Source organism: Cyphomyrmex costatus, unplaced genomic scaffold (assembly GCF_001594065.2).
Source record: "Cyphomyrmex costatus isolate MS0001 unplaced genomic scaffold, Ccosl1.0 scaffold36, whole genome shotgun sequence".
NCBI lineage: Eukaryota > Metazoa > Arthropoda > Insecta > Hymenoptera > Formicidae > Cyphomyrmex > Cyphomyrmex costatus.
Window position 1 is genome coordinate 2,437,518 of NW_017277774.1, and position 11,251 is coordinate 2,448,768.

Genomic DNA, 11,251 nt, shown 5'->3' on the forward strand with positions numbered 1-11,251 from the left:
AAATAAGGTAATGATTTGGAACAATCCATTATGTAATTTACTTGTTTTAATTACATGATTTCGTTATGTTATTTTGCGATGTGATTTCTTTAGTAGAGGGCAACGAAATAATATCGAAGGATCTAGATACCGAGAAATACATAACAGATTCTCCAAAAATCACGCAAAGACCCGCGAGACAACATTGAGATGACAACGCGAGATGACATTGTCATCTTCCGTCACGTGCGGTCTTAAATCTGTATGCAGTTGACGAAATAAATACGTTGATAATTTTGACTTGACATTTGATAGACTTGATTATTTTCCGCGATCTAGAATCATATTAGTCCTGTAATTATACCGATAACGACTAAAAAAGTGGCGATCGTCCGACATGCGCACAAATTGACAATCATAGACGGACGAATTTCGAGTATCCAGTCGTGAACAGTGCGAATCGATAAAAGTGCGTGAGTGCGATGAACGACAAAACAATGCTGAGCGCGCACGAAGAAAATGCTCTAGCCCAGACGATGGAACAACAACGGGCACAACTCGAGCGACAACGCCAGCAACTCGAACAGGAGAGGCGCGAATTGGAGCAACAGAGGCACGAGTTGGAGCAGCAGAGGCGCGAATGGGCGCGACAGAAGACAGCATCAGGACTGCAGACGAGAGTAGAGCAACAGCCGAGTGCAAAGGTGAGCCGCGTGGTCATGCGGATGCCCGAGTTTATTCCCGCGGACCCGGAGCTCTGGTTCAGCATCGTCGACCGGAGTTTCTTGGCCGCTGGTATCGTGGTCGACGCGACGAAATTTGGATACGTGTTAACGGCGATCGGTCCGCGTTATGCGGTGGAAGTGCGCGACGTAATAATGAATCCACCCGCGAAGCGCGCATACGAAACTCTTAAAGCCGAGCTCGTTAAACGCCTCAATCTATCACAGAAGCGCAAACTATTAGAGGACGAAGAAATTGGAGACAGAAAGCCGTCTGAGTTTCTACGTCATCTCCGAGAATTAGCGGAAAACGTGATCGGAGATACAGTATTGCGTACGATTTGGCTATCCCGATTACCCGCATACATACAGTCGCGCCTAGTGACACGCACGAAGGACACCGTGGACCAATTGGCGGACATCGCGGACGCGATCATGGAGACTACTCGAACGTCCGCTCTTCAGGTCGCGGAGGCTACGCAATTTCCGACGTCACAGGCAGTTCTGGAGAACGCGAATTCTGTAGCCGAAGAGAAGATTATTAACCTACAAATAGCGCAGCTGCAATTATCGTTGCAGGAGGAGATGGCGGAGCTATTATCGGCTATTCGGGCGTCTATCAAATCGATTCGCGAATCGAGACGCGGCCGGAATCGCAAACGCCGCGCGCGCTCGCAGTCACGGTCGCGCTCGCGCTCGCGGTCACGCTCGCGCTCGCGGTCACGCTCGCGGAATCGCGAATCCGTTGCAGACGAACCGTGCTGGTTCCACTGGCGATACGGGGTCGAATCAAGACGATGCAAGCCCCCTTGCTCGATGCAAGACATAGGAATCCCGTTGGCCCTTCAGTAGAGGCCAGGGACGACGGGCACGTCGACACGTCGCCTCAAAGTCGATGTATGAATTGTCGGCCGCAAACGAAACGGTTATACGGAACGGAGACATTAATTTTAAATCTCGGACTACCGGCGATCATTTGCATGGCGTTTTGTAATCGCAGACTTAACGAAGCCCATTGGAGCGGATTTTCTCGCACGTTACGACCTACTATAGTCGATCTAAAAGAAAAAACGCCTTATCCAAGATTGAGGAATTCCAATTCCCAATGGACTACGCAGCATTGGCAACATCGCGGGAGGATGACAAGGAAATAAAAGCGTATACATGAACAAAAAATTTTCAGACTAAAATTAAAAAAAACGGAGACCCCAGGAACTGGAGTTGCGCGGTCACGGCAACATCAACGCTACGACCCTTCTTTACAAAACCATTCCGACGAGTCGCCTTTGAATTACTACGCAATTTGACGCATCCGGGGATTCGAGCGATGGTCGAGCTCATAGCTCAACGCTATGTCTGTCAATAGAAAAAAGATTGCCGTAGCCGAGCGCGGGCGTGTGAATCGTGCCAGCGAACAAAAATTATACGACACTATTATGTCACAACACCAAGGGGAGAGTTCGCTTCGTCCTCTCGAAGATTCGAGCACGTACACATTGACATAATTGTGATGCCAATCTCAAAACGATATTGTTTAATATGCATCTATCGCTTTTCACGATAGTCAGAGGTGTTCTCTCTAGGGGACCAGGAAGCGGAAACTGTAGCAAGGACATTTTATAGTGGATGGATCGCTCGTTTCGGAGTGCCGCTCCGGGTTACTACAGATCGCGGTTAGTTGTCTCCTAGTAGATATCGTACCACGTCGTACGTCGGATGCCGTACGCAGTGTGTGAATCCTACATTCTTTTCACCACGACGGACCAAGGACGAAGGCTGGATTCACACTGCATCCGATTTTCGTCGTACGACGACTCTGCAACCAATCAGGAAACAAAATTCTGCTTCGTATCGATTTCGTATCGATACCTGTAAACACCCTACGACGGCCCTTACCCGGTGATTAAACGCGCTAACAAAATCTTTGTCGTACGCATCCATGGAAAAGATATTGTGGTTTCTATAGATCGCATAAAACCACCCAGCATCTGAGAATGGATTAAAATGGATTGGACATTTTGTCTATTCGAATTCGTATTTTAAATAGCGAAAACTTTTTTTTGGATTCAATTGGATTCAATTGGATTCAATTAGATTCAATTGGATGCAATGGATTGAAAAACTACGTTGCCTATTCAAAATTTCGAATTGTACAGTATTCACTATGATCATAAAACGCATTGAAAAAGCTGATATTATTTTTTTATTGAAAGGTATACAGATATGCTCCATGCAATTCCTATAAAAACGTATTCGGATTGAAAAGAATTCATTTTAACGTTCATGAATCCGTATTTCTGAAAATCTGAATCCATTTTAATCCATTTCAATCCATTCTAAGATACTGTGCAACATATATCATTTCAGATCCAACAAAGAACAACAAGCAGGTACAGCTAAGCAGAATAACCGGAGCACCGAACGAGAGTGACAAGGCAGTGGACATGGCAACACGAGACGAACAGTGACAAGAACGAAGTCTGGCAGGAGAGTTCGTTTCCCAGACCGACTCCGAGTCGGAATATGTAATTAACGTGCCGCGACGTATTTATGTAAAAAAAGAATAAAAAAAAAGTATAGTTAGCTCGGCGCATGACAACCATAAATTAATGTTTAGTATTTATCGCGTTGTAAGCACAGCATTAGCAGGGGGATACTGTGGTGACTGAATTTCCACTACATCAACTGCAGCACAATAAAATGCGATTAGTCGTAAGCATTCGGAGAATTATCCAGCAAATGTAAATAGACTGAAATGGATTAAAATGGATTCAGATTTACAGAAATACTGATTCATGAATGTTAAAATGAATCCTTTTCAATCCTGAATACATTTTTTATTCATTTATTATAGGAATTGTACGGAGCATATCTATATGCCTTTTAATCAAAAATTAATATCAGCTTTTTCAGTCATCGTGAATACTGTTCAATTCAAAATTTAGGAAACGCACTTTTTCAGTCCAATTGCATCCAATTGAATCCAATTAAATCCAAAAAAAAGTTTCCGCTGTTTAAAATACGCATTTGAATAGACAAAATGTCCAATCCATTTTAATTCATTCTCGTTTGCTGGGATAAATTCATATATGTGTTACACAATATATAGGTATAAATATAATATTTACGGTTCTCTATATAATAGCTGTACGTAGAAGGCCGCTCAGCTGTTGAAAGAAAAAAATAAACACGCGGATCAGGTAGCGGTCGAGCACCGAAATTAAATGTAACAGTCACAAAAATAATTTAAAATGTAATTATTAATTTGACAATTAAGACTCATCATAACACATGTTGCAGGCGTCAATGCAGCTGAAGGCTCGAACGCGTAGTAATCGTGAGTCTCAAAATAAGCACAAAATACGCCGCGTTGTACATTAATTAAAGAAATAGCAAATCGCGTTCGTTAGAGCAGGCAATTAAATCATGTCGAAAAAGATCTAGATATCGAGAAATACATAAACAGATTTTCCGAAAACGGATCACACGCGAAGACCTCTGCGAAGTTGGCAACTCATTTTAAAAAAAAAATAAAATTTTCGACAGAGTTTTGAATGCACCCAGAAGAGTTCTGAAGTTCCTGTCTAAAATAAAAAATAGTTCTGGCGAATTAACACTAAAAATCGAAAATTTTAAATTTTGGGTGCTAACTTCACAAAACGCACAACGAAAAATTGCGATATCTTCTAAACCATTAGTCATAGCGCTTTAAATGCTAATAACTTTTAGTAGAACTCTTGGGGTGCTTTATTTTAGGCAGAAACTTCAGAACTCTTCAGGGTGCATTCAGAACTCTGTCGAAAAATTCATTTTTTTTAAAATGAGGTGCCAACTTTACAGAGGTCACGCGAAGACCCGCGAGACAACGACGAGATTAAATCTGTAAGCAGTTGATGAAATAAATACGAGTTTCATGCGATATTCAGACTTGATTATTTTCCGTTTCATGCGATCCAGAATCATATAGGCCGGTATTCATAGTCATTTCTTATATTCAAGACCGTCTTAAGTTCAGTCTTGAAAAGTTATGAACCAATCAGAGGACCGCTTTAGCATCTTAAGACATATTACTTAAGACAGTCTTGAAATAAGAACCGACTATGAATACCGGCCATAGTCCTGTAATCATACCGATAACGATTAAAAGTGACGATCATCCGACGTGTGCAAATTAACAATCATAGTCGACGAATTTCGAGTATCCGGTCGTGAACAGCAACCGTGCGAATCGATAAATGCAGATCTGTAGTTTTTGTAATGGAACTTACGCGCTCAACATATATTTTTGTTCTCTGGGAAGAAACTCGCGCCACATCAATATTTTTCGACACTACGACTTTATCAGCAGAGTCGATAACGTAATACGTAGTTCGTATCGTGCTTGTGTGCGACTCGCCGCGTAGTTTCCAAACCGAACTGTGGACGTACTGGCGGCGGTAGTGTCGGGCGATTTCGATGCGATTACGGGAAAAAGGCCGGTATGGTCCCTTTCGGGTTCTTTCTGCTGATAATAAATAAATTGTAAGTGAAATTGCCACAATGTTTCGTACAGTGAGTATTATAATCGTTATTTTAAGCGAATAAAATATGAAATTATTTTAGAATGTAACACGTGTATTTGCGTTATTTTTTTAGGTTATTTTACAAGTACGCAACCAAATTACCCGCTTAAACAATGTACGATATTTTACGCAAGAAATGAACGAAACAATAAATATAGAAAAGTGTAAGTATACAATGCCATCAAAGAATTATTTGCAACTCTAAGATAGGCTATTTAAACAAGATAATTAAACAATTTTTTCATTTCTACTCGTGTATGCAGATAATAGAAATTTAATGCCATTATTTTCATTTAAAACAAAGGTTTCTTTTCTATTCATAGGTGTAAATAATGTAACATTACTTGGAAGGGTTGGAGCAGATCCCCAGAAACGTGGCTCTGAGCACCCAGTTGTATTATTTTCCCTTGCGACACATACAAATTATAAATATGAATCAGGTACATACAATGAACTTCTAACCTAGCTTTGGAAAAACACGCAATAATGTTATATCCATAGGAATACTTGTATTGGAGTATATCTTTATTTCCAGGTGAATTTATGCAAAGAACAGACTGGCACAAGATATGTGTTTTTAAGCCTAATTTAAGGGATGCTGTGTATAAATATTTAAAGAAAGGTCAACGAGTAATGATAAATGGTAGAATAAGCTACAGTGAATTTAAAGATACGGAAGGAAAAGATGTCTTCGCTACGTCTATTATAGCAGATGATATAATATTTTTCCAATAAAGTTTCATATGTAAACTGTATATATTTTTCTTTTCAATAAAATTAATGAAAATAGACACTTCGATTCTTTAATCCGTGGGCAGTTGAATAACATAAAAATGATGTTACAAAGTGTATTTTTGTTGAAAAATTTTAAATGTCAAATGTTCTAAATTTAATGTTGATGCAATCCTTACTTTAATTAAATATAATTAAATTAAACACTGGTGTGTCCAAATACATATTAGATAAATCAATAATAAGTGTCTGGAAAAAAAATTTATTTTTAACAGATTGTATTTTGGATGAATTGAAAGAATAGTATATGTACCTTCTTAATAACTAAATAAGTCTATGTATTTACAACATTCATTATTTCATGTATTCTTCATATAACAACTTATATAATAAAACAGCTCTAATTTCTAAAATTTTACATTTTTTATACACGCGAAACGATATATAAACTTCTCCAATCTTAGATGTATATGCATTGTTTCGCACTACTATTATGTCTTCATATATATTGTTACATATATATTGAATACATATGTTTAAATATATTTATATATTACATATACAAATATATAAATATATTTATACATATATATTTATTCATTTATTACATTATAAACATTTCTATTTATCAATGACATTTGTCCATGTGAAAATTATTTACACGATTGTAAAGAGAAAAGATATACATATGTATGTATATATATATATCTATAACATTACGCAATTTCTAGGCAGACGTTTCATCTAGATGTATGTGACATGCACGCGTGTTTTATCTAGATAATAATTCCTAATTAACTATGTAATTCATTCTGTATATAGCATAGAGATCACAGTATACAAGAAGCCAGATATATTTCAATATGTTACTTATATCATATCTCTCATTCATTATCTCATTCACTCATGCTTTAATTCTCTCACATTATCTCAGTTTTATATTTTCAAGCTTTATATTTTCAAGTGCAAAAATACAATTAGTAATTTTCTTAAACTTGTTTCCTAATTGTATATGCGTCTTGTTTCTTCACGTTTTTTTTTCTACTCCTCTTGCGGACTTTCGTGGTTTATCGTAGACAAACCTCGAATAAAGAGTCGTGGAATGTAAGCCACAATCACACAGGCAACAAACATAGAAATTTCGAATATAAATTTTGATAGTAAAATATATATATATTTTTTTTCTATAGATAAATTTATATAATTCTAACTCTGGCCCCGAATTTCCATAAGATTCTTGCACTATGCTTCTAATATTCGTCTTATTTTTCACATTTGCATTTACAATTCATTATACGTATAGTTCAGTTCATTAGTGTTCAATTTATATACATATTCTACAACATACATGTTCATCAACCATTACACGATACTCGATTATGGCGCATTCTTGATATAATGCATACATCGAGTTCTCAAAGAATACATATTGGTTCCAAAATCGTGATATACCGAGTGTTTTTTGGAACAATCGACTAAATACATAAAACATTCTCTTATTAAACGGCAAATATTCTTGGCACAAATACGTCAAAATAACGGAGAACCATTTCGGTGCATGTACAGTAAGAGCCTGAAAAAATCCAGTTAAATACAATATTTCCTTTAGAATCTGATCTATATATATGTCGTGAAAAAGATTTTGTCAAGCTCTTTGTACTCCGAAAACTACGGAAACATTAATAATATAATTTTTCTGTGATGCATTTACAATGAATGTTTCAAATCAAGTAGGTTTTCTTTGGGATCGACTTTATTCATAGGCTACGTTTCGCCAAGAAAAAAAAATAAAGTCGTACATCACAAAATATATGCCTAAGATTAAGAAAAAAAAAAAAAGAAGAGAAACACGTAAGAAAGACCTGGTAACAGTTCTCCTTCTGGCATTCTTTGTACATTGAATTGTCGTATGTATCATGTTCTTAAGTGCACCTAAGACCGTACGTTTCATACACATCTTGTCGTTGTAAAAGTGGAAAGAAAATTGCTGGATTTGGGTGATTCACTTCATTATAAGGAGGAAGCAGGGAAAGGCTAGGGCGGAATATCCGCGAAGATTCAGTTTCACATTGAAGCGTTCATTATTATCGGCACTGAACGCGAATCTATGTGAGGGTGAAGGGGAGAAGAGGGAACAAATCGTTATCCGATTTACACCGTGAGGATATATATCTACTCTCTTCTTGCGCTCTTATCACACTCTTTTATATATATATTTTATGTGTATATATATATATATATATAACGACAAAAATGGAGAAGATTCCTGCGTAACTGCAACTTTAAATTTCCAATAAACACACAGAGCCGGGCATATAGGACGTAAAATTGAATTTCTTGATTTTTAAAAAATTCCTCATTCTAAGAGTGTTTATGTGCGAATTGAATAAACTCTCTCTAGTGAATGTTCTCTCTGGCGATTATTCTCAAAAAGTTCGTTACCGTGCTTAAAATCGTAGCTTTTATCATGATTCGTTTCGTGATTTATATTTCACGCATTCTACGATTTATTAACGATTGAAAAATCTCTAAACCATCGATATATCTTTTTACAACTACCACTAGATGATTTCGAAATTAGATCTTATCTTCGTCATTGTTATTTCTGAGTCTTGTCGATAAGTTACGCTTTTTGGATTCCGTCTTTTCTCATTTTGAAAACTTTCGTATATCTTTGTACAGATATCACTCAGTCGCCGATATGGAACCCTTCTTACATCGAGGTCATTTCGCCACCGACTCCCAGTCTGCCGTGATGCGATTACGTATAATCATTGCGTTCCTACCATCGCTAGGTCCCGCGTCACTTCCTCTCTTCCGACTCCTGAATGGTTTTAACAAGATTATACGCGTGACTTCTGTACTTGACAGGTGGGTCGTGTAACGATAGGGGCTGCTGCTGCTGTTCGCTCGACGGTTGGTTCATGCTGGACATTGAGAGATCCGTCGGCATGTCCGCTTCCGGTTCCCCCTCTGGACTTCCGGTAAGAGGAACTTCCTCCTCTGGTTCTGATTTTATTCGCATCTGATGGCGCAGCGATGATATGTTCTTTATATTTTTCAATTCGACCGAATTACGCAAGAATCTGCAAAGAACATAGACGATCCATTGAGTTCATTTTGCCCTATTTTTTTTATATTCTAAAAAAATGGGGAATTTATATTTTTCAAATTATTCTTATTAAAATTAACACAAACTCATATTCTCTAGCACATTCTTTTCTGTGACAGACTAATTATTTAGTGTGCAAGAACAGTAATACTCACTGATAACAATGACGTTCGCCTTGTACTTTTCTAAGTATGTTCACGCGGTAATAATAGCGTAAAGCTCTGCTCATTTTGTCGTAATTCATAGAGAGATGATTTTTCTGGATGCCCCACAGTCGCGCTAGACCAGGTGGATCGACAATCTTGAATACACCAGTTTCCCGACTTTTCCACGAGATGTAATGTTGGTACCGTTGTTTGGGGTCGTTTAGCAATTGCTGAAGGAAATCCCAGAGCAGTCTTCCGTCTAAACAGAACGACGGAAATTGTGCTACAATGTGAATAACAACCATGGGAAGATTAAAGTAACGGTAAATATATATACATATATATACTTCGAGATTTTATATTTAAAATATTCCATGCTGTCGTGTATGTAAGAGACGTCAAAAGGATACTCGGAAGATTATGACATTTCTTGTAATTAACTAATTTTTGCCGGTATATCTAAAATACGCGAGTAATCGCAAATACTAACTGGTGTTGGGTTCCGACGAATCATTAGGGAAGAACTCTCTGTTTGTGCTGGTGGTCGACCGAAAGGTACCAGGCGTCAGCGGCAGCAATTGGTGCGGTAACGTCGGGCTCGGTTGGTCCTTGACGCTCACCTCACTGAGCCTCTGTGCCGCCAAAGCTGTCGGCGTGGCCGGTGGACTGCTGTTACCGCTTGACACTTGGTGAGTGTTGTCTTCGTCCGAATCACTCTTATAGACTTGCGTCTGATTCGCGTCGGTCGCGTGGCTGGGTGAACCCGACTGACTGTCCACAGACGGTGCTGGCGACAGTGTCACCGAGTTGGCCGACATTAACGAGGCGAGATTCGAGGCGTACGGTGGCGTCTCCGTCCACGTTGGTGTAGGCGGATGCGAATGTGGACTCAGCGGATATGTGGACGGTCTGGTCGGTGTCACCGGACTGCTCGGTAGGCATCTCTGTAGCTGACTGTAATCACGCACCAGCATTGTCAGCACGTTGTGCAGTACATCGCCAGCGCTTGGACACCTCTCGCCCATATCGGCCTTGGTCAGCAAGCACAGAGCCTTGCCGTTCATCTGGAACACGTCCATGTCGAACGGTGGCAGGTCAAATTCCCGTTCAGCCCACCGCAGGAACGCCGCTACGTCCTCCCTCGACCACAGTCTAGGGTCAGATACTGAAAGGAGAGAAGATGCCATTGGTTGTATTCGCGGTGACCTTTGTAACCACTATGCGGTTTAACATCGTCTATACGCGTTCATAATTAATTCACTGATTTCTATTTCCTTTAACTAATTCAATAGCAACGTATTAATATTAATACGAATAATATATGAATTGATTAAAAGAACTGAAGCAATTAAAGTGCAGTAAAGAAAATTTTCTTCGGCTTTGTCTTTCTCACAAGTAAACTTTACACAAAAATTTTACAAAAACCGGAAATTGAACGGATAATAAAACTTTAACTTGATAAACTTGTAAAGGAAATATTTCAAATTTTTTTATGACACATACCTAAACTGGTTGGTAGATGAGTTTTAAAATCCAAGAGGGGATTAGGCGGTGGATGCGTTGTAGGTGGGAAACCCATCGTGGTTCCGTATTGGGCCCTCCAGAGTGCCCAATCCGGAGGGCACAAAGGTAAAGATATACCCGGCAGCCGAGACTCCATTCCGGCCATTCCGCCAGCGGCGGAAACCGGTGGTAGCTGCGATATCTGAATGGGTGGCAGCAATTTCATAACACGCCTTCGGATTTACTAATGGCTTCTGTAATAAAAGAGATAAATAAAATTTTAACATGTCTAATATATTTTTATAAATACTATGATTTATTTTATCTCGTAATGAAGCAGCTCGATTATATACATGGAAAGAATTTTTTTTGCTAAAGTATCTAAAAATTAACTATATGTATAGAGATACAGATCTGAAAATAATTTTGTTAGACTATTAAAATAATTATACAGAACGCTCAGAATAATTGCTAGATTGTTAACATTTTTTCGCA

At 38.7% G+C, this 11,251-nt stretch overlaps 3 protein-coding genes across 5 annotated transcripts; 2 read left to right on the plus strand and 1 right to left on the minus strand.

Moving 5' to 3' along the window:
- The first annotated feature begins 439 nt into the window (after positions 1-439).
- Positions 440-3,500, plus strand: LOC108776447 (intrastrand cross-link recognition protein-like). Its single transcript, XM_018543060.1, has 2 exons — positions 440-683; positions 3,069-3,500. The coding sequence occupies exons 1-2, from the start codon at positions 462-464 to the stop codon at positions 3,099-3,101; spliced, it is 255 nt and encodes an 84-aa protein (XP_018398562.1). The 5' UTR covers positions 440-461; the 3' UTR covers positions 3,102-3,500.
- Positions 3,501-5,141: 1,641 nt separating this feature from the next.
- Positions 5,142-6,065, plus strand: mtSSB (mitochondrial single stranded DNA-binding protein). Of its 2 annotated transcripts, none has more exons than XM_018543084.1 (4): positions 5,142-5,222; positions 5,337-5,427; positions 5,587-5,703; positions 5,799-6,065. In XM_018543084.1, the coding sequence occupies exons 2-4, from the start codon at positions 5,400-5,402 to the stop codon at positions 5,996-5,998; spliced, it is 345 nt and encodes a 114-aa protein (XP_018398586.1). In that variant the 5' UTR covers positions 5,142-5,222; positions 5,337-5,399; the 3' UTR covers positions 5,999-6,065. The 2 variants fall into 2 exon arrangements, with proteins under 2 accessions (XP_018398586.1, XP_018398585.1); XM_018543083.1 differs by having other exon boundaries at positions 5,142-5,252; positions 5,799-6,064.
- Positions 6,066-7,631: 1,566 nt separating this feature from the next.
- Positions 7,632-11,005, minus strand: aop (ETS variant transcription factor anterior open). 2 transcript variants are annotated; one of them, XM_018543050.1, is made up of 4 exons: positions 10,757-11,005; positions 9,744-10,418; positions 9,263-9,512; positions 7,632-9,081 (listed from the first exon to the last, which is right to left on the minus strand). In XM_018543050.1, the coding sequence occupies exons 1-4, from the start codon at positions 10,980-10,982 to the stop codon at positions 8,799-8,801; spliced, it is 1,434 nt and encodes a 477-aa protein (XP_018398552.1). In that variant the 5' UTR covers positions 10,983-11,005; the 3' UTR covers positions 7,632-8,798. The 2 variants fall into 2 exon arrangements, with proteins under 2 accessions (XP_018398552.1, XP_018398551.1); XM_018543049.1 differs by having other exon boundaries at positions 9,263-9,536.
- Between the last annotated feature and the right edge of the window lie 246 nt (positions 11,006-11,251).